Consider the following 23,576-nt stretch of genomic DNA (forward strand, 5'->3'; position numbering starts at 1 on the left):
GAATGGTCTTAATAACAGCGGCCTGACTGAGACCATGTCTCCTCCTCTTCTTCATCATCATCATCATCATCATCATCATCATCATCAACGGACACATCTATCAGCCTCTCCAAACACCTTTATTGTTGCGTTCAAGTATGATTACTGGATTGCTTCAGTGAGTAAGAAAGCAAAGCACAACGTTGTAAGCTGTACTAAGTGGTGATTAGTCAATTCCACCACCCAGCGTCGACGACCTCCACCCCCTAAGATGGCTGATCTCAAGCGAGCAAGGTCAAAAGGAAAGTGCGAGGGGAAAGCAGGCCCAGGCCAGTGAAAGAGAGGGCCAGGACAAACAGACGCAGAGCGCTGTGTAAACATCATTTAACTCTGGATGGATTTCTGGGCCTTCGGGGGGGCTGTATGGGGAGGTGAAAGACAAGAACCCTTGAAAGACTTTTGGTAACGTGCCATCAATCCAGCCCTCATGTGCAGACCAATCGGAGCCAGAGAACCAAAGCACTTCTCAAGGGGATCGGCGGAGCCTCAACGTGGAGTGAGATCCTGTTGAATCAGATGAGCTGATCATGTCTATACGCTGTTGTTGTTATTGTTGTGGTTGTTGTTGTGTCACTGAGGGAGTTTAGAATGGTTTTGCACAGTAAATATTGCATCAATTAGTGACGTCTTAGGAAGAACTAATTGCAATAGACCCAAAGTAGTATAGACCTGGTAAGTCAGTCTGAGACCCCCTGGGTTCTGGAAGCATCTTGCCTGTGACATTTATAATGAGGGGGTTCCAAAAGCGTGGGTACAGTTTGACTAATTCAGCTAGTCGGCTGTTTGACGAGGACATAGCTCACAGTAATTAAATCAGATTTCCATTCTGAAAACTAGAGAAAACAAGACTGTGTACTTTGGCATCATGCCAAACGTGCAATAACTACTATTCCCATTGTGCAGTTCAACTTTAGGCTAGCATGTACAAATAATAAAATGAGTGCATAGCAACAATATAAATATGTATAAATAATATTAGGTACAGAATTGAAAAGCTGTAGTTATGAAACAATTCTGCATGGATTGTGCTCAATGTGTCGTTATGCTGCCAAATGCATGCCACTTGATATTCTGTCAAGATCTGGCAACTAACACACTGTCTATTTCACAGACACAATAATCTGTCTATTTCACGACACAATATTATGTCTATGATGGTACGCTCACGTATGTAGCATCATGGTATGTATCAAGTTTGAGCATCAAGTATGTACTATGAAGTATTTACCATCAAGAATCTACCATCAAGTATTTACTATGAAGTATTTAACATCAAGTATTTAATATCAAGTGTGTACCATGAAGTATGTACCATCAAGTATCTACCATCAAGTTTGTACTGTGAAGTATGTACTACAGAAGCCCTTTGGGGGAGCAGAACAAAATAAAGATGTTTCTGGATTGCCTCTAAAAGCCGCCTCAGCAGTAGCTTGTCCCCCCCCCCCCACCCATAGGACCCCGGGGCCCGTCATCGCCGGGTCACGGCTGAGGACCTAAAAGAGACACTACTAAAGGCCCCCTTGAGCGCAACAAGCACTCTACACACGGCGGCTGCATGTCAGGACGTGAATGTGCCCATTGTCCCGGCCCACCAGCGGGCACTGGGAGAGGGGTCCACTGGCCGGGGCCCAGGCCCGTCCCGCTGCTCTGCCGTGGGATCATGGGTGAAGGCATGTAATCGTGTGAAAAACATTTTTCCGGGAGTGGGGTGGGCTGGGGGCTGAGGGGGGAGGGGAGTACGATGGCGAATCATTGCAAAGCGACCACCAAACCGCGCTGGATGAGAGAAAGCGGTCGCAGGATCGACGGGAACTCACGTCATTAAATGACTTTAAAGCGAGAGCTTGTAAATGTTTTGACCCCAGTTCTTATCGCAGCGTCGCTGCTTTCACTCATCTTAGGAGTCTGCGTGTTTTCCTATCTTCCTATCTCCTATCTATGTTCTTTTATATGTGATAGCTGTGATTAAATAATGATGTTGTATTGGAAGGTTCTCTGATCTCTTTTCTCGTTAGAGATTAAGTGTACTCCCCACTACACTGCCTTGACCAGGCCCCTGTGCAAAATATATGTTTTAATCTCAATGAAATCTCAACCAACCGTGATTGATGAAAAGGCTTACTACATAGATGAGAACATACATGTGATTATCATCAGGCATTTCCATTCAAGCGGGCAAATGGAATCAAAACGATGGATGCAGGGCTATCAGGATGATGATGATCTGTCTGCAGCGGATCCAGCGCCACCGCGACCTTAGCTCCTTATGTCATCCTGCCCTGAGGCCCACTGGCAGGGCAGTAACCCTGCATTTGATACGAGGAACCGCTTATTATGGGCTGGGCTGCATTGTGCCTGCTGCCGGGACGGCGAGGGAGGGAGCCTCTGTGGTCTGTGGTGTGTGTGCGTGTGTGTGTGTGTGTGTGTGTGTGTGTGTGTGTGTGTGTGTGTGTGTGTGTGTGTGTGTGTGTGTGTGTGTGTGTGTAAGTGTGCGTGTGTGTGTGTGTTTGTGTGTTTGTAAGTGTGCATGTGTGTGTTTGTGTGTGTGTCTGTGTGTGTGTGTGTGTGTGTGTGTGTGTGTGCGCAAACATATACGCATGGGTGCGAGTATAGCCTATGAGGGATTTTAAATGGTGACCTGTGTGTTTTGGTATACATGTGTGTATGGTTGTGTGTTTGTGTGCGTGGGTTTGCATCCTTAAGCGTGTGCGTTTATGTGGGTGGGTGTGCGCATGCATATGTGGTTAAAATGTGACTGGTCTAAAATTAAATCGGGGTTTTTGGAAAAAATCCCTAATTAGAGAGGGAAGGTCCAAGAATCCTATTTTGAAGAGCTGTGGCAGTGCACTCCCCTTGCCATATGCTCTCACACACACACACACACACACACACACACACACACACACACACACACACACACATACATTCACGCACACATACACACATAGTCAATAAATCAATCCATTCTGCAGTTGGTTGTGCAGAAAGTGCATCATGTTGTGCATTCTCCATTGTGTGGGTTGGTTCGTTAATGGGCAAATCACACACAATTTCCGTAAGCCTGACTACCACAGAAAAATGGAACCAGTAAACAGACTGTCGCCCAGCCGAAATAATGGTCAGGGGGAACAAAATAACAATCTGTCAGTGCACAAAAGGCTGCCATAAATTGCTTTAATATTCAAAGACGACCCCTAAAGCCTAAACAGAACGGAGAGGTGGCAGGAGAACAGTAACGAACGGCTGAACCGCTCATCCAAAGTTTGGTTCAGCTCTTAATGAGCAGTTTGGTAATGAAGGCATCTTCTGCGGTGCCTGGCATGCGCTGGCCGTCTGACTGGTTCACAGTTGTTTCTCAGAGCCAGCTGCGTGCGCTCTGTTCCCAGGATAATGCATAATGCACTTCTATAAAAAAAGATTGGTCTTTAAATTAAATAACCTGGGAACCTTTTGGAGCGCGTTTGAGTGATGGATGTTCACACACTGGGGAATGTCTGCCCTCAGACTGCTTTATCAGTGTTAGTGGAGAGCTTTGAGAATAATGACTGCTGCAGCAGCATATCGGTCTCAAATGTACTGAGAAGCAGCATATTTGTACGAACTTTAGTGACAGGAAAATATGTCTCCTGAAGAATAATAACGACTACAAAGAAGTCAAGTGACCCCCCCCCCCCCCCCCCCATTCGACGGCTCACTTGTGTTTTGCCTACTGGGACAACTGGATCTTATCTATGCGTGGGGATGGAAACTGGTTTCACATTTAAACTGGGACCAGTCAATGATAGTGGAACTGATGCTCTGGGGAGCTTGGTCCACTAACGTGCACAATTGTGCTCGTACACACATGCACTCACATGGGGGGGGCTGGCTCCAGGGACGGACGGAGAGGGGGAGAATCAGGGCTGGCAGTGGGGAGGTCCAGATCACCCGTAGGGTGGATCTATTCATACAAGGGTTTGACCACATAGAGCAGAGCTATTGGGGGGAGGTGATCACTGGGGCACCACTCCCTTTCTGCAGGAGGAGAATGTCCTGGGCCTGCAATCACCACTGTCGGGAGGGGGTCCATAGGGGGGATGCAGCACTGTACAGTATGAATTCATCATGCATTCAGCATGTATTCATCATGCATACAGTATGTACTCATCAACTGGCTGTAGAGCTGACAACTACAATACTACACTAAGGGAAGTCTTTTTGTGTGTCTGTGTGTGTGTGTGCTTGTGTGTGTGTGTGTGTGTGTGTGTGTGTGTGTGTGTGTGTGTGTGTGCGCGTGTGTGTGTGACCTTGACCTGTGTTGGAGGGGGGTGGGGGTCTATGCATTAACAGGTGCCAGCGCCAGCAAGTATCCAGTGTCAGGCTTTTGTTTGCTTTTTTGATTCATCCCTGCTTACTGGCCCACATGAGCCAACAGAATGTGTTTATGTGTGTGTGAGTGTGTGTGTGTGTGTGTGTTTGAGTGTGTGTGTGTGCGTGTTTGTCGGTGTGTGTGTATTTGGGTGTGTGTGTGTGTATGTCTCCTACTCCACCCCATCAACACCTTTCTCCATATAAATAAACTCTCTCATTGCAGGGAGGGCGAGCGCTTCTAGAACACTCTGACTATTGGAATCCACCCCGCTGATAAGATGGACGTCTGGATGTCGAGACGTCCTCCCCCCCCACACACACACACACACACAAACGTGCACACACAAACAAAAACACACCCACACACACACGGACCCACACACACACATACACACACAGACACACACACACAGCCAAAGCCAAAGCCCCAACACATGTGCAGCTCTTCTGTGGACACACAGGTCGTAAATAAGGAGTGTGAGTAAGTAGAGAAGATAATAACAGCCATAGTCATTACCTCGGCTGCCAATCAAATCATAAAAAGAATGAACGCACAATTTGCTGTGAAGTACTGTCAGTCATAGTAATGACAGAGATCGGTTTATCTTTGTGCGGTGATGGACCAAATAAACAGTTCATTATTCAACAGTCAGGTATCTTTTTTGCAAGGCAGAGCCTGCTGATACGGTGTGAACGTAAGGCGTCGTACTCCAACTCAGGACCCTCACTGTACCGTTAAAGTGGGGGCGGAGATGTGTGTGTTGGACCCCCCAAACCCCCGCGCCCCTGTAGGCTGTACTGGGCTTAGTGGGTCACACGGGCTAAGACCCCCCCAGCCCTTATGCTGGGGCCTGGGGGATACCGCTGGGGTTGCTGGGCACCAGTACATCACTGGTGCTGCTAACTATTACTACTAACTACTGCTACTAACTACTGCTAATACTACTGCTAATACTACTGCTATTATTACTGATAATAGTACTACTACTACTAAATACTGCTACTACTACTGCTACTAGTACTGCTACTACTAACTACTGCTACTAACTGCTTCTTACTAATACTAATAATAACTACTAATACTTACTACTGCTACTAACTACTACTACTACTATTGATACAAACTACTGCTACAAACTACTGCTACTACAACTGCTACTAACTACTGCTACTAATACTGCTACTAACTAATGCTACTAACTACTAGGATTGCAAACTAACTAATACTACAAACTACTGCTACATAATACTACTACTAACTACTAACTACTGCTACTGACTATTACTACTAACTACTAACTATTACAACTAACTCGTACTATGAACTCTACTGACTACTACAACTTACTTTTCCTACTATTTCCTACTACCAACTACTAATAATCACCTCTACTAACTACTAACTATTACAACCACCTACTACTCGTATGGCCTGGTGTTTAGGACTGGCCCCCATCGTGTTCAAGTCTTCAGTCTCGAAGGGTGGAAACAAATAGTGATGGAGAAGACTGGATTAAACTGGAATGAAACCACACATTGCTTACACACATCATCATCATCGTCATTAACACACACACACACACACTCATATTTATATATATACTGTGTATATGTTTACTCACACACAGTACCTCCAGAATACAGAGCAGGTATAGCAGACAGAGCTCTGCCCAAGCAGCGCTCTATATATAACTAATCTTCTACTGGAGTCTCTCTTCACAGCAGAGCAGCTGTGTCTCTATGGAGGCTCGACCGGCCAAACCCAACATGGCTTCAGAAGGCTTCACATGTTCGGTGTGTATATTTACACATGTGTCTTCTGCTATGGTGAACATGCCACCGTGACGCTCATGCCTGCATGCTGTACACACATGGTGCTGGTAGCACACTCGTCCAAATATCCCCCCACACACACCCCCACCAACACGCATGCACACATGCCCACAAACACATGCATGCATGCATACGCATAGCATGCACGCACGCACGCACACACACACACACACACACACACACATACACACAAACAAACACAGATAGACACAAACCTACACACACACACACACACACACACATACACACACACACACACACACACACACACACACACACACACACACACACACACACACACAAACAAACACAGATAGACACAAACCTACATGCACACACACACACACACACACACACACACACACACACACGGTAGATACAAACTCACACACGTATGAGAACATGCATGTGTGTGTGTGTAAACACACGTACACACACACATTATCCCCACAAAATATGTGGTTTCCTATTGTGGGACACTTCTGCTCGCTCTTTCTCTTCCTGAGAGTCTGTTGGCCTGCTGCTCTCTGGAGGAACATCTCTCTGAATCCCCAGACAAGCTTCTATTCCTCCAGTCAAGTCTCCTTCCTCCCCCCCACCTTCTCCCCTGTTCTCCTCCCCTCCCCCTCCTTCCTCCCCCCTCTCCTTCCTTCCTCCCACCCCTGCTCCCTCTTCTGTGTGAGTCTCTATCTCTTCATCGGTCTCTCTGCTGCGTTTGCATTCACCTCTCCTCCATCCTGACTTCCTTACGTGTGAGCATATTTCTTTTTTTGGGGGGGGGACTTTGAGTTTCACACACACAAAGTCAACACTCTCACACTCTCTCTCTCTCTCTCTCTCTCTCTCTCTCTCTCTCTCTCTCTAACACACTCAAACACACAGACACACAGACTCTCTCTCACACCCACACACTCTCTCTCACACACACACACACACACACACACACACACACACACACACACACACACACACACACACACACACACACATTCACACACTCACACACTCCCTAACCTTCCTCTTCCTCTTCTTCTCCCAGTCATCCGGCTCTGAGGCAGCCGTGCGTAATCACGGCTCTAAACGCTGGGCTGCGCGGTTCCACATCTGGAAGGAGTTTGGCCACGGCCGTTTCCAGCCAGGACTCCTAAATATTTAGGTTGAGAGTAACCGAGGGTGGAGCAGCTCTTGATAGAGGAGCGCAGGGGAAGGGTGGAGCAGGCGGAGGAGGCGCGGAGGTGGAGGCCGGCTGATAAAGAGTGAGAGAAAAACAGATAGACAGAGAGAAAGAGGGACGGACGGAGAGGTGGCGAAATAGAAAACAGAGCGAGGTGACAACGTCCAGGGGGGGGGGCTGGAGCCGGCAGGAGCAACAAACAGCCCGGTAATAGTTTTAATAAACAAACCCCTGCCGGGGTTTCCCATGGGACTGGGGGGCCCGGGCTGGAATGTTCACGGGGGCCAGCTGTTGTGTATTACCCAGGCCGTGAGTTCGGCCCGTGGGAGCCCCGGGCCCACGGCCCCCTGGCCCAAGACCTGGACCGCTCTGGCTCTAGACCCGGACCACTGGCTTTAGACCCAGACCCCTCTAGACCTGGACCGCTCTATACCTGGACCGCTCTAACCGCTCAGAGAGAGAGAGAGAGAGAGAGTGAGAGAGAGAGGGGGGGGGGAGAGAGAACGAGAGAGAGAGGAGGCAGGCTGTCAGATTGTTCTTTCCTTGGGGTAGGGTGGTGACGGGGGTGTCTCGGGGCATGTGGAGCTGCCCCCACCTGGGATACTGTCCACCATCCCGGGACCGACGCAGGAATTTCAGGAATAACAGGGAATATCAACAGCTCTACTCACATTCCACATCTGGAACTGTTGCCGCCAGCAACAGCAAGAGTGCTCACTCGGCGCATATGCTGGGCTGAAGAAGTGGAAGTCGTCTGCAGAAAACTGACTACGACTTATCAGTTGAACTGAGTCAATGGGCGGGTTCCACTGGGTTTGGTTAAGTTTGTGTTTGAAAAAGTGCTATGGGGCGACTTGCTCGTCCTTAAACACAGGGCAGAGAGAGAGAGAGAGAGAGAGAGAAGAGAGAGAGAGAGAGAGAGAGAGAGAGAGAGAGAGAGATAGAGAAAGAGAGAGAGAGACCTCTTCTATTCCAGAGAGAGAGAGAGAGAGAGAGATAGAGAGAGAGAGAATGCTAAACATGTGTAGGAAAACAAATAAAATGAAATTAGTAGGTGCACGGATGCAAGATTATCCTTAATCACCATCACCACTACCACAGGGCTCTCTCTCTCTCTTCCTCTCTCTCTCCCCCTCTCTCTTCGCTCTCTCTTCGCTCTCTCTCTCCCTCTCTTCCTCTCTCTCTCTTCCCTCTCCCCCCCCCCCCCCCCCCCCTCTCTCTCTCTCCAATGTGTTCCCCAGATGTTCCAGCGCTGTCTTTATTGAGCTAGAAACATAAAGGCCCTATCGACGACCCGCTGGCTGCCTTCAGCTCTCCCAGACATGCTAACATGCAGCTAGCTAAAGTTTCCCCTTCGCTCTCCCGCTGGGACAGCGCGGTAAACCCGTACAACAGGGGAACTCTCTCTCGGTTAGGAGGAGCCGCAGCGAATCACCAGGCTAAGCTAAGCCCTAGCTAAGCTAGGGCCGGCCGTCTTCTCACGATAGCCTCGCTTGTTTTGAATTCATCAAGAAAGGACAGCTTGTCTCTAGGGCAGAGTGAGGTTGGTTTCCACCGCCACCCTCCAAACAGAGGTATACACACAGAGAGACCATCGTGTAAACGGCCCCATAACCATGATGGATCAAAGCAGGGAGCCCGGCCTGCCAGTGAGCATAAATCCAGTAACAGTTATCACCCCTGATCACATGGCCGTTATCTCCGCTTCCTGTGCAGACGGCGACGGCGAGGCGTCAGCCACGGCATTCATCACCGCGCGCCGTGAGCTGTTAGCCGCTAGCCGCTAGCATGCGAAGGGACGTTAGCCGCTGGCACCACTCTGCTGTGCCAGAGGCACAGCAGAGTGGTGCAGGGAAGGATGACTACACTAGAAGAAGAAGAAGAAGAAGAAGAAGAAGAAGAAGAAGAAGAAGAAGAAGAAGAAGAAGAAGAAGAAGAAGAAGAAGAAGAAGAAGAAGAAGAAGAAGAAGGAGGAGGAGGAGGAGGAGGAGGCGGAGAAGATGGGGGCGGACTAGGATGGATGCAGGGCAGAGTGTGTCCTTGTTCATGTAGCCTGGGTCCATGCGGAGCTGGTCTATTCGTGGACCACGTGGGCCTGGAGGGCACTAGGATACATAGGGAACAGGAACTAGGACCACCTCGCCTCCCTAACCCCAACCCCAGGTCAGATTTAAAGTGACAGAGTTTTGACAAAGAGGTGGGGCTCCACGAGGAAAAGCACTGCACCCCCCTGCCCTCTCCCGGGTCCTCATAACGCCTCCCAGGTCTTCAGCCACTCCAACCAAATCAAGATGTCCGCCGAGCCGCCAGCTGCATTACCTCACAGTCCCTTCCTCATGCAGCCAGGAGGCCACAGGGTCATCGCACTCGTGTGTGTCTGCGTGTGTGCGTGTGTGTTTGTGTGGAGATAGGATGGTTAACCATTGCCATATACAATTTTGTTGTTTATATCACATCCATAATGCAATGCACCATGGTTACAGCATGGTTCTCAACTTAACCACAGAATAATATCCAAGCACCAAAAGCAACAGAGACAGGTTACAGAGGTAATAACATGGGCCTGTGGGCCGGAACTCAGGGTAACTTACAGAATGATGGTCCTGTTAGGCAGCAGGCGGCCGTCAGGGCTCTCAGACAGCTCGTCCTTGCTGCAGCTCACGCGCTTCCCGAGCGCCGCGGTGGCATGCGCCTTGGAGCGCTCGTCCACGCAGCTGCAGCTGCTGGTGATGCTGAGACCCGGGCACGCGCGGGCCAGCCTGGGCGCGAGGCCGCTCAGCAGGAGCATCATCAGCACCAGTCGGCCCGCAGGCGGGATGCGAACGCCGGGTACAAACATTGTCCCCCCCCCCCCCCTTTTTCCTTTTTTTTGTATCTCACCTCAGCTGCCCCTCAGTCATCCCATGTCCCCCCCTCCCCGCTGCCGAGGGCCGCCACACCGACACGGAACACAACAACAAACCAACATGAGGGCAGAAGGACGGAAGTCAGAAGGAGACGTTAGGACGTCCGGGCGACGCGAAGAGGGATCACCGTTCAGGCATTCCCAGATATTCCGCTCTCGGTTTTCTAGAGTCCCCTTACGTCATGGCCGTCTGAGCGCAACTGATCCCGAGGCTTCAGGGTCCAGAGACCGAAAGAAAAGCTTCGTTTATGTTAGAAGAGTGTATGAGAGGGAGGCCAACACGCGATATAAGAACGAAAGCCTTGAATTGACCGACAGGAGAGTTTGATGAGCCGCTCAATGGGAGGGTCCCGGGCGCAGATCCCCAAAACCGTTATCCCTCCACGTTTCTTTAACCGCTCACTCCAGCGCCTCTCAATAATTCAAATAGCCTACGAGGTTACGGGATACAAATGTCCTTTAAAGTAGACATCAGCTATAACTTTTAACAAACTTATTAATTTTCCTCGACGCTTTTGAAAGTATCCCGTCATTCACCCAACACGGGCTCGCGTCCGATTGTACTCGTACCCGTTGGCTCTGTAAAAAAAAAAAAAAAGTTTATCCAGCAATTAATCTGTAGTTGGAGACGAGAGGTGAGATGGTGTTCAGGGGCTCCTGTGTAATTCCCAGTTCTAGCGGTCTGCTCGCCTGTCACACGCTCCTCACTGCTGCCCGAGAGCGCGCATTCCGGCCGGCCTGCGGTTCCTCCGCGCGGTCCTAGCGCCTCCAGCCGAGAGGCCATGAAGGAGGAGGAGGCTGAAGCCTGAATCAGGAAGGAGGAGGCTGAAGCCTGAATCAGGAAGGAGGAGGCTGAAGCCTGAATCAAGCCCTGCTCACGAGGAGGAGATGTTATGAAACAGGGCTTATCGAGGGGTTCCAATTAATAATTAAAGGGATGGAAAAACTTTAACTCATTTAATTGCTTTCAATTGACAGTTTGAAGTAGGCCTAACGCAAAAACAATACAGGATGCTGTTTGGTGCTGTAGATACACTTTAGTAAAATTTTACTTTAGGCCAGCATAGCCTTCTACTCCCAAATTAATATAATTAGTAACATAATCAATGTAAGGGAAACGAGGAATAGCATTTGCGCACCAAATAAATGTACCCTTTTGCCTACTACTTTCACATTATAAATATGATAAACAATATCGTTTTGGGATATTTGTGAAATGTCAATATTGACTTATAGGCGATAACCAGTAATCTAGAACGACAGACAGAGCCTCAAAATGATCAGAATATTCAACATGTCCAGGAGCCTTGGTTAGACTAGTTCAGAGTGATTCCACTATAAATGACCAGATCCACGTTACAGAAGTGATGGATAAGCTTGTAGATGTTGTGTAAAACGACACATATTTGACCAAATCGCCCGGCCCCAGACCTATAGACAGCACGTATACAATATGCTTCAGCCTCTCCAAACCTGCTTCCCTCTCAGAAGCCGCTGGGCACGATAGGTTTGACGGCATCGGACTAGACAGACAGAGGTTCGTGTGGATGTCCTCTGTCCCGACAGAACCACCGAAACACACCATCTCCTAAAACCCAATGCCTCAATTCACTCAGACCGTGTGCGTGTGTGTGTGTGTGTGTGTGTGTGTGTGTGTGTGTGTGTGTGTGCGCGTGTGTGTGTGTGTGTGTGTGTGTGTGTGTGCGCGTGTGTATCGGGGTGTCTGCGTGCGTGTGTGTGCGTAAAGAAGTTTCCCAAAGTTTTGATTCCACAGACTTCAGTTTGAACAAAATATTTTTTGATATTCGAGTCACCAGAGTGCATATGGAAATATGAAAGAAGGTGAAGCAGGAAAGAGCTCTTGAAAGAGGATTTCATGCACTTGACGTTGACGCGTTTTGGCGGGCCGCATCCGAGAGGCAGGCACCTCGGCCCTGCTGGCCGTGCCCGGTCTGGTCGACACAATGCCGGCTGTGTGCTCCGACCCCCACAGCGGGCCTCGGTGTGTTGTTCCAGTAGGCTACTCGATACGGGGGCCGCACGTTAAGGCGGGCTCCAGACCAGCACGAACCAGCGGAATAAGAGCGGAAAGGCGTGGATGGGCGCCCTCACAGCGCAGGAACAGAGCGCTGTTTATCCAAGCGGTTAAATAAGGCTTGGAGCGGGTCTCACAACGCACTCACCCCACCGTCTCTCTCCACGGGCCCGACTCCCTCATCTGGAGAGCACAGTTTCCATTTTAAATGTCACGTCCCAAACTGCACATTACATCAAATTGTACTTAATGGCATCCAGACAAACTTTAATGTCGTTCCAACATTCTCCCTCTCTGCAGCACCCCCCAGCCCCACTCCTATAGCCAAGTAAGCAATCTCTCTCCCGCCTCCACATCTGGACCGCGTTTCAGGTGGGCTTATGGGAGAGGGGGAGATGTTTGGTAAGAAAAGGTAGAAAGATTGAAGAGTAGGTTGCTCATGAGATAATGTCTCAAGGCGGATTGGTGGAGGAGACTCGAGATTTCGACAGTGGAAACAAACGGACTCACTTTCCCTTCCCTGTTTAGACCACGTTTTAGATTAGGAATTTGAGTGCAGTCCATCATCTAAATCCAGCCTGTTCTGGCCTCGCTGATTGAGGTATTGCTCATTCTGGTATTCAAGCCATTGGATAAACAAGGTCGAAAGAATCCAGAACATGAATGCCTGCGAAGCCATCATCTGATGCTGGACAGCCATAGCGTTATGAAGGATATCGCGACATCTAGTGGCGGGATTTGGTTCTGCATGTTCTCACGAGATTATTCTATCACTTTGAATTATATGTGATTATATTTACACATTTTCATCACACATCCATCCTGAGAAAAGAAAACACAATGCAGTGTTTAATCGAGCGATACAGTAAATAACACAAGCAACAATCTCCAAACCAATGCCTGGCCATTGAGGCGCTGATTCGCACAATTAATGATACATCCATGATAGTATACATACCCAAGTAGTTGCCCTAAAGTCGACAAGAAATAGACAAAACAGCTGTGGAAATGCTGCCCTCTTCTGGTCTCGGAAGCAGAACCAAACACATGTTATCAAGTCGACACATGATATGTTTCCTATGGCACCTTTTACTCCTGTGAAGATATTGAAGTACATTATAAATAAAAATAATTTCAGGTTTATTTATCATTTATGCAGCATGTCTTCACCCCTGCTTTTCTTAATTATGTCTTTTGGTCGAACCAAGTAGCCTACTTTTGGTGCCAAATAAGGGAGTGAACATCTACCAGAATCAGAATCAGAATCAGAGTTACTTTTATATCTTATTGTACAAGTGCACAAGAGTAACATTTTTTAAAAGGCTAGGAAAAGGCTTGGTTCTTCAATAGTCACATAGCAACAACAATACAAGATAAAGTAAATAAAGATAAGTACAAATATGTAAAAAAAGTAGCAGCATCAATAGACATACAATAATAAATAATAATAATTGTAAAAAAAAGAAGTAAGTAATAATAAGTAGAGAAACTAAAACAGTGGTAATAATAAATAATAAGTAATGAGGTGTATTAAAGTGTAAAGTGTAAGTGTAAAGTGTTCAAGTTGAAGTTGTACCAGCAAAGGTTGATACTATAGTGCAAAAACGCTGTGTGCAAATTACAGAAAAGTATGTAGTTAAATAGTCTGTAGTTAAATAGTCTGTTGCAGTGTGCATGGGGTTGGTTTGGGGTTAGGGGATTTTTCCAGGAGCCTGACTGCTTTGGAGAAAAGAACGTTTGTCATCCTCGGCTCACACTGTTTCTGGTTGGGGAGGCTGGGGTCCCTGATGATTCTGAGGGCGTTCTTGACACACCGGGGCCTTGTAGGTGTCCTGGAAGGAGGGAAGACCACATCCAATGATCCTCTCAGCCTGTCCGCACAACCGTTTGCAACGTTTTGCGGCTTTGGGCAGTGCAGTTCCCGGAGCAGGCTGTGATGCATCCTGTCACGATGCTCTCCGTTGTGCCTCTGAAGAAGGCCCCCAGGATCTTGGGCCCCAAGCCAAACTTCGTTCAGCCGCCTGAGGAGAAATAGGCGTCACTGTGCTTTCTTCACCACCTGGTTGGTGTGCTCCTCCCAGGTGAGGTCTTTGGTGATGTGGACCCCCCAGGAACTTAATACTGTTTACCCTTTCCACAGCAGACCCATTGAAGCTGATGAGGTTTAATCTGTCTCTTCCTCCTGAAGTCCACCAAAAGATCCTTGGTTTTGTCAGCGTTGAGTGCAAGGTTGGTGTCTTGGCTGTACTGAGCCAGGCGGTTGAGCTCGCTCCTATAGGCCGCCTCGTCTCCAGTGAACAGGCCGATCACCGTCGTGTCATCGGCGAACTTGATCATCAGTCGTGGGCGTACAGGGAGTAGCGGAGGGGGCTTTGGACACAGCCCTTGGGGGCTCCTGTGCTGATGGTCAGGGAGGCGGAGATCTTGGAACCCATCTTTACCACCTATTTTGCTCGGACAGGAAGTCAAGTATCCAGTTGCATAGGCTGGGATCAATGCCTAGGTCCCTGAGGTTGCTCTCGAGTCTTGAGGGGACTATGGTGTTAAATGCTGAACAATAATACTATTACTACTAGCAGGGATCAGTCCAACAAAGACACACGTGATGTAAAACGGGGTAATTGTAATCAGAGTATGCTGCCTTTCAGCCGAAACGGTGACACACTCACCAAGCATCGACCAAAGGGATGAGGCTTGTCGTCTGGCTTTGGTTAAAGGAGAATGAAGACATGCGCGCTGGTCTCTACGTGGCAAGCGTTCACACCAGACCTATACAGCCAACCCGATCATTACTCTGTCACGGACATCCTCTCTGTGGAGCTCTGCCAGGGAGCTGCTTTTGGATGTACTGTACTGCCATCTGCAAGCCAATGGGTGTTTACCAGACGTATACCGCTGTTTTCAGTGTGAAGCCTGGAAACGTCCCTGCAGCAGTTGTACTTGCATGCAAAACACAAAACATTGTTGATCCACTTGAAGAATAGAAAATACCTGTAGCAGTCGTTTCCAGGTTGGACTTCAAGCCATTCACTGAAAGCTTATGAGGCAATGCGTTTGTAATCTTGTATTACCACATTTTTATTGTATTGATTGAATGCTAGGACCCAATTAAGTCCCCATGGAAACAAACCTGCCAACTTCCTTGTTGATTCATGACTCATCCTTTAGACTCCCCTCCGATACTCCCATTCTGCCCATAAACACCGTCTATTGCATTTTAAATAAAACAGGAATACCAGCCCTTTTCATGAAACACGTTTTGTGCTGAGTGATTTTATTAAGTGTGATATGGTTGGAAACAGCTGAGTATTGCCATTAACAAGACAGCATAACATAGGCAGTCACCTCTCTAATAGTCCATCCTTCTGCATACATTATAGTTTGAAATGCTTTATAATGGAGTGTTCAATGAAATCTAAGAAACATTCAAAATATGTATATTGCATAATTCAATAGTCCCGTGTAAATATCTCACAATGTATTTGCAAATAAGTGATAATTCATTTTTTTTTCATGACAAAAGAAAATGTACAATAAACCAAAATAAGCGATTACAGAAATTTTTTGTTGTAAAGAAGTAGAAAATATGAACAATGCAGGCACCTCAAATTCATGAGTTTAACTGATCTCACAAGTCTATCAGCCTCTTACACAAAAATAAATTTATATTTCCACACACTCTTATGCATATAATCCCAAATGCAATGAAAGGCATGCAGACACCAGTGCACATACACACACACACACACACACGTCAACATCCGTTGACACAATAGCTTTTCTAAATGGCATGGAGTTTTCACTTTACACATTTTTGGTCCCTTTTAAATATGGGCAGGGGGGTTCAGAATGGATTATTTTCTCATCAATTCAGATTCTTACAGCGTCAAGGAACCAGTCCCGCTTGGTGTCCAAGATGTGGCTGGAGTATAGTAATAGGACGTATCTTACAATAGAGACATCCGTGCATCATAAGTCAAAAAATATATCTATCTACCCTATGATGTACACCGTTTGAGCCGACTTGGGGGGCAGGTCGCGCAGGCGGGAGAATCTTGTACGATTCTGAGGACAGGCAGGAAGTCAAGACTGACAGGGTCACGGCAGAACAGGTTGAAGACACATGGTGGACCCAGTGGAGGGAGGAAGAGGAAGAGGAGGAGGAGGAGGTGTCCCTCCCGCCTCCCCCAGCCTAGGGTCTGTTACCCCACAGCCTGGAGAGGAGGCGGGAACGCCACGGGCGTAGAGGAAGGCGGGGCATGTGGAGGCGGAGGAAGTGGCGCTCCCTCAGTGCTGAGGGGAGACGGTGGTCCGGGGGGACGTGCCCGGGCCCTGGTACCTCTCCCTGGCGTGCTTCTCGCAGAACATCTCCTCGCCGGCCCAGAAGTGGCCTCTCATGCGGAGGTTCAGGCCGCACTCGGTGCAGGTGTAGCAGTCGTGGTGGCGGTACCGGTCGTCGCCGATGCGCACCGCCTGCGTGCTGCGCGGGGAGAGAGGAGTCGGAAGGCGCTTTCGAGGAGAACACCCACACACACACACACACAGGCAACAAGTACATCTCCGCGAGCCTCAACACGCAGCCGTTACCAAAGAGCTGCTGGGAGGAGAACCCGTTTATTACAATTGTGTGAGATTGACTTTTACGATTGCTAACGCACAACATTACTCACAGCTAATTCACCAGAGGGCTAAGTGGGTCGTAAATAATAACGCTTAATGCAGTGGTTAGCAACAGCTTCCGGATCCCAACAGGAGAGAAGCAGCTCTAAAGAGGCCTGCTCTGAGCGAGGGGGGGCACGGCGGGTGGCGTCTTACACAATGCCGCTGCCACACTTCTCACAGCTGTGGTGTTTGCTCACGCCTCCCACCGGGGGGCTCTGCTTCGGAGGGTTGGGGGACAGGTTTCCTGGGAACCTCAGCGCCGCCTCTGTGGTAGTCAAAACACACCCCAGGTACAGTCACACACACGGACGCACGAGACCCCCCCCGCAGACCCACACAATGGGACGCACACACTAGTTATCACTAGAAAACCACTCCAGTCAATGCAGTGTCCGCATGTTTGTTCTCTACACTGTTCTTCACAAGAACAGTTCTTAACTGGTCACTGTTCTTAACAGTTCCCTGTTAAGAACAGCTCGCAACTGTTACCTGTTCTTAACAGTGTTAAGAACAGCACTATTCAACATTCTTAACATGAACAGTATGGAGAGGCTTGCCATGGTGTGGGGCCAAAGGTCCCAACACACACTGATTAAACATGAAACCATGACTCTCTCCCCCCGAGGGTGCACGCTGCGGACCTTTCTCATCGGCCTCCAGGACCTCCTGCAGCATGCGGAAGGTGTTGGACTGGCGCGGGGCCGTGCGCGACTCCTTGTTCTCCTGGATCATCTTGTACACCTCAGACTCCTTGTCAAACTTCTGCATGCCGAAGTCGGAGCTGGAGCTGCTGTGGGAGAGCCGAGAAGAAGGAAGGAGGGGAGAGCAACAGGACGTAAGCCTCTCTGGATCCAAGCAGGCAGCTGCAGGCGGCGTGCGGACAGGGAATGTGCATTAGAGGCTTTATGTGAGGAGGCCAGAGGAGCCAGAGGAAATGAAGCAGGACCACATGTATGCATTTCACCTCTGTGCACTATGTCTGAAGAGAAGAAGGAGTGCCCCCCCCCACGCCCACTAATCACCCCATTGTATGGTCAGTCTATAAATAATTAGTGGGAGGGGAATTCCTCTTCGGATGACGTCAAACCCAGAGGCTGATCAAACCCAGAGGGCAGTCATCCAAACTAACTGGAACAATCTGAGGTGTTCTGTAATGTTCAGTGAAGTCACTCTGGTTCACTCTTTCCATATGATCCATATTCCATATAAGCCTGTCAGCAGTTGAGGTTCAAATAAAGCAGACACCATTTTTTTTAGACATTTCGACATTTTGCAGAGATCTGAGGTAGAGGTACAAACACACAAACCAACCGACCGACCAAACACGCACACAGACACACACAAACCAACCGACCAAACACGCACACACACAAACCAGCCGACCAAGCAACCAGTGGCGTGAGGGTGGACCGCTCTGTTGCTGGACGCCTGTTCAAATCAAATGGTCCGATCTGAGGAGGGCAGAGTACTGCCGGGGCCGAGGACGCCACACGGGGTCGTCTGTGCAGCTCATTAACCCATTAGCAAGGGGGCGGCTCTCTCTTTATGAGCACATTCTTAACTCCTTACCCCGTGGAAACATAGCTTAGCTGCTCCTTCTTCTGAGCTCTACTTAAAGTTTGTTCGCAACAATAGACCGAAAAGAAAAGGGCTGCGAAGCGGCCTGCAGGCGGGCTGAGGGGAAGACAGTCTGGAGAACCAGTCAGCCAGGTGCTGATCTCTCTGTGGTCTGTCTGTCAGGCCAGCCGGGCCCAGGTGTGGTCTGGCTGCCATTCATCTGAAGCCAGCTGGGCAACGGCCATAAGGCTGTGCTGACGTCTGTCACCTGCCTGTCTGTTATCACCCAACAGAACCACCCACCATCTCTGTTTCCACCCAGCTCCTCTCACCTGGAGGCAGGAGGGCCGAGACAGGCAGACACAAACACTTTTAATAATGTAGTCATCCGTTTGATGTGCTGAAGTCTCACTGGAAAGACCCCAGTCCCTTGCACCTCGGAGCATGGCTTCAAATTGAAAGCAGAAGACTGCGACGCACGCACTCCAAGTTCCCCACAAGCCTAGCGCCACCTCTCACGGCTCTCCCGTTTCCCCCCCCCCCCCCTCTCAACCCCTGCTCTGGGTTCGCCATCAGAGCATACAAACATCGCGAAAACCAGTCAGACGGTCAGGAGAAAACATGATCAAACTGATGCTGGCGCTATGATGGCTTACGTCACCCTGGTCCAGAGGGGCTCTGGGTGCATTCCTCAAAGCAGCACACTACACAGAGAGACTTTCGCCCACTTGCAATTTGTGTGTGTGGGGGGGGGGGGGGGGGGGGGGGGTCATTTGAAACATCTCTAGAAGGGGAGAGCCTTCTGATAAACATCTAGTGAAACCAGAGGTTGGTAAACACATCACAAAGATCTGCTCGGACTAGACACAGATACCATCACTGGTTTCACACAGATCACGACGATGGATCCATCAGATAAAGCTCAATACAAGTCAAAATGGGCAATTAAAAAGACAAAACGAGACTCACCTCATAGACAGAAAGAACACAAAGAAATAGTGACTGACACCGCTTGCTTTCCAGTGCGTCCCTGTGAGAGAGAACCAGTTCCTCCGCTGCTAAGCACAACGAGAACACGAGAGTGTGCACGCTCCCACTCAGAAATGCAAAACACCCAACACACACACACGCACACACACACTAACAAAACACATACACCTCTCTATAGAGACAGAAGGAACACCGATCAGAAAGGTGTGCCCCTCTGCCTCAGCCCATTGGCCAGAGAGTGAAAGTGGGGGCGGGACCATGGGTGTCGCATGTCGGGTGTGATTGGTAAGAATCTGAGAAGGGGGAGTGGACGGGGGTGGGGTGGGGGGCTGGAGCAGCAGAACGGGGGTCTCCAGACAAGGGGCCAGGGAGGGGAAGAGGCAGAGGGCTTTCTTCTTGTTGGGGTTGGGGGGGGGCTATTGGTACGGTTATGTTTCAGCGGCGGACATCATAGCGCTGACCCGAGCGAGCCAGAGGCCGGCTCCAGCCAAAGTCAACCTGGCAGCAGGGCCTCTCCGACGGAACGAAAACAGAGCCACCAGCTGTCTCCAGAGGAGAAAATGGAGGAAAACACTTCCACGATAAAATGGTGCTTAGGACTCTTGTTTCCCTATTTGGGGAGGTCTGCGCCTGCAGCCCCCATCCCGACATCATCTGTGCATTACAACATTGGTACGGTGGAGGGGAGGGGGGTGGGCGTTCTCCCCCTGCAACATTCCTCCCTGTACCAGAAGGGGGCAAAGCAGGGAACCTGGAAATAGTGTTCAGTACTACATCACAGCTTGTGGGGAAGAGGTCTACCAGAGGCAGCCCAGACCCTCAGCTCAACACACACACCCTATAGGTTAATTAAAGTATATAGTGTAGTAGGGACCAACTCTGCGGAGGTCTGACCTGCGTCTTGGGGACAGGGGCAGATCCTGGTCCATGGGACTGTGTGGAGAGTAGCGTCCAGGTGGAGTGGGGGTCCTGCTGGAGACTGAGTTACTCCTGTAGTCCACCGAGACAAAGTCCTGTTGGAGAGAAAGGAGAGGGGTAGACACACACACACACACACACACACACAGAGACAGAGACAGAGACAGAGAGAGAGAGAGAGAGAGAGAGAGAGAGAGAGAGAGAGAGAGATACAGACACACACACACACACACAAGGTTAGAGGTGTGAGTGATACCGGGTCAGGGCAGGCCCTCCCACCTGCGGATGCTTAGCAAACAGGCTGGCAGCTCAGAGCGGAGGAACCCGTTTAGACTGTGTGAAGGGAGGCGATTGGGCCATGAAGCGACTCTAATGTAAACGACTAGAAACAAAAGGGCCACAGTCAGCGCCTGCACACAGGAGTCTTGGCCGGCGCTTCATGGAACACCACAGGCCCAGAGAACAGGGGGTCCTTCTGCAGTGTTGGAGGACTTTGTGGATGATAGAAAACCACGGCCCCAGAGAACAGGGGATCTTGTGGAGCGTGGAGGACCTTGTTAATTCAATGCCTAGCGCTACATGTTGGCCTGGGGCTTGAAGAAAACAAGCAAGTCACATGTTGGGAATGTTTAAATCCCAAACATATCCGAATTGGTTGAAAAGGAAAAACAAAATTCCACCACTGGCATGTTGTGTTCAGTTTGTTTTCACAGCCTTTCTTTGGTTCCTCTCACTTGCTCTCTCCCCTGGCATTCCAACCGTTTAACACAACGGTTCACCATCACAGCCAGCCTGCACCTTCTGAATCTCCCCCTCAATATCTCCGCCACAGCCTGCAAACATCCTCCATATCTCCACCTCCAAATCTTCCCCACCCTCCATATCTCCCCCCTATCGCCAATCTCAGCAACCATGCCGTCCTCCAGAGAGATGACCAGATTACATATGAGTGAGGGGAACGCGGAAGCTTGCCAGAGAGTCTAGAGTGTTTGGCGTTCTGGGGACGGCAGGCTGATGCTGTACTTGGGTACAAAACATTTGTACCAGGAATGGTTCTTAATTATATGGGAAAATCTCACTCAAATCAAAGAATAAACACCCTACCTTCAGGTCAATCCAGAACGGCACAGATCCTGAATAAATGACACGGTCTCCAAAGCGGTTTCTTTCAGCTTGGCCACCAGAGGGCGCTACATGCCCATGAGGCCGACGTTCAAACGCGTAAACACAGAGCAGATGGATGAGTGAGAGTTTCGCTAGACAAGAGCAGGCAAGAACCAGAACCACCGTGAAGCAGACTTCATCACGGCCCTGGTGTTCCAGGGTGAGGCTGGAGGGGTGAAAATGGGTGAGAGTGATGGGGGAGGGAGAATTCTTTTCGTGCTGTTCACACTAAAATTGACCCCAGGCACATGTTCACGTTGAAAGAAAGTGCACCTGGTGAGGTTCTGAGAGCAGACAATAATTCATCCCGTTTTTACAGCTAAAGGAACCCAGACAAAACAAATAGCTTTTAATGCCTGTCTATTCTACGTCCACGTAAGACACACAGTAGTAGGATTAAGGAAGAGGCAGTAAGTTACAACACACTAACGTTTGCCTACTGTTGTATTGAAAAACGTTGTGGAAAAACTGAAACTCTTATTAAGAAAAAAGTAGAAGGAAAAAGTTCCAGTCTCATGGGAAAACAAAACCAGTTCTTCAGTTCCCTCCATTGCACTTCCCCACCGCCCACGAGCCAAGGCATGAGTCAGAGCACCGGGCTGACAGTTCGGATCCCGTTTTGCACACAGTCAGCATTGGTTGGTGAGAGGAGGGGGCTGCAGCTCCACCTTTCCTCCACACCAGCCCCTGGGAAAGTAGGGACTTGGGCTAAGCGCCCCTGGGAGCCAGAGCCAGTGACACCGGGAGGGTTGACGGTTTGAGTCTTGTCTGCCAGCACCCGCTTCCAGTACAGTCGAATGCTTTGAGCATCCTCTCTGTTCTCAACAGAGACTAATTCTCCTTTTAATTTTACTTTCTGGCGAGGGGGCGGTCGCTGGTCGGGGCCAGGCCGCCTTGAGCCAGGAAAGATCGCTGCGATGGCTCCCTTTTCGATTCGTCCTGGGATGAACACAGACCACAACAGCAGGCTCACAAAGTCCACGTTATCCGAGTGCGTAGGCACAGCTAGGCTCCCTGCGAACCAATCTAAAAGGGCCTATAGACCCCTCTTCAGTGATTTGTTCGGGGGGGGGGGGGGGGGGGGGGGGGGAGGGCTGTGGAGGCAAAGCAGGGGAAGACAGGGCCAGGCGACTAACCCCTGTGCCAGGCCACTAGCCCCTGGGCCGTGCTGCTAGCCTCTGGGCCACACCAGGCCCTGAGCCACGCCACACCAGGCCCTGGGCCATGCCACACCAGGCCCTGGGCCACGCCACACCAGGCCCTGGGCCACGCCACACCAGGCCCTGGGCCACGCCACACCAGGCCCTGGGCCATGCCGCTAGCCCCTGGGCCACATTACTCCCTGGGCCAGGAGCTAACGCACGTCTGATTGGTGATCGGGTTAAGGGGGCTTTAACTAGTTTCTTAATAATTAGTCTCTTATCTCCGGAAGAGCCATGCTGCCATAGTGCCTGGTGTTATCCAGCAGTTTGGGGACAAACAACCACTTATCGCAAAAACACCATCCACCAGACTTCACCAGAACGCGATAAAGACAAAGACCAAACATGTACGAAGATCCAAGAAAAACATCAAAGAGGAAACCCAGAAAAAAACGAACCTCCTCGGGTTAAGTCCCAGCTGCACACGCAGCCGGGAGTTAATGGGAACCAAAAAAACGTCCCGTCCGTCATTACCGGGAGGCCGGTCCTATACTGGTCTAAAATAGCAACACAGATTTGCAATTATTGCCGACTGACTTGGCACGGTTTACCCAGAAGCCTCTCTCCATGTAGATTATAATGATGATAACATCAATGGACGTGGATCTGCGAGGCATTACACTCAGAGGCCGGGCACAGGGCTACGCTAACACTCATCTGGAAAACTGCAGGATGGCAGCGCCAACCGTTCCCCACGCATCGCACGCACCAGGGAGCAATGGGAACACTGGGAGGGGCTGCAGGGAG

At 49.7% G+C, this 23,576-nt stretch overlaps 2 protein-coding genes across 4 annotated transcripts in view; both read right to left on the minus strand.

The window, feature by feature from the left end:
- Positions 1 to 10,237, minus strand: part of adgra2 (adhesion G protein-coupled receptor A2) — a 39,339-nt gene extending 29,102 nt beyond the window's left edge. The window contains exon 1 of the mRNA XM_079739314.1: positions 9,988 to 10,237. Coding sequence (XP_079595440.1) covers positions 9,988 to 10,235 — 248 coding nt within the window. The 5' untranslated portion in view covers positions 10,236 to 10,237. The remainder of the gene's footprint in view (positions 1 to 9,987) is intronic.
- Positions 10,238 to 15,591: 5,354 nt separating this feature from the next.
- Positions 15,592 to 23,576, minus strand: part of pdlim2 (PDZ and LIM domain 2 (mystique)) — a 29,979-nt gene continuing 21,994 nt past the window's right edge. For 2 of the 3 annotated variants that reach the window (XM_079753201.1, XM_079753202.1), the window contains exons 7-10: positions 20,440 to 20,558; positions 17,640 to 17,788; positions 17,152 to 17,263; positions 15,592 to 16,816 (exon numbers count right to left, since the gene is read on the minus strand). In XM_079753201.1, the coding sequence (XP_079609327.1) occupies positions 16,624 to 16,816; positions 17,152 to 17,263; positions 17,640 to 17,788; positions 20,440 to 20,558 (573 nt within the window). In that variant the 3' untranslated portion in view covers positions 15,592 to 16,623. The remainder of the gene's footprint in view (positions 16,817 to 17,151; positions 17,264 to 17,639; positions 17,789 to 20,439; positions 20,559 to 23,576) is intronic. The other variant, XM_079753200.1, reaches the window with a different exon arrangement.

The sequence above is a fragment of the Pollachius pollachius genome, assembly GCF_949987615.1.
Source record: "Pollachius pollachius genome assembly, chromosome: 1".
Classification (NCBI taxonomy): domain Eukaryota; kingdom Metazoa; phylum Chordata; class Actinopteri; order Gadiformes; family Gadidae; genus Pollachius; species Pollachius pollachius.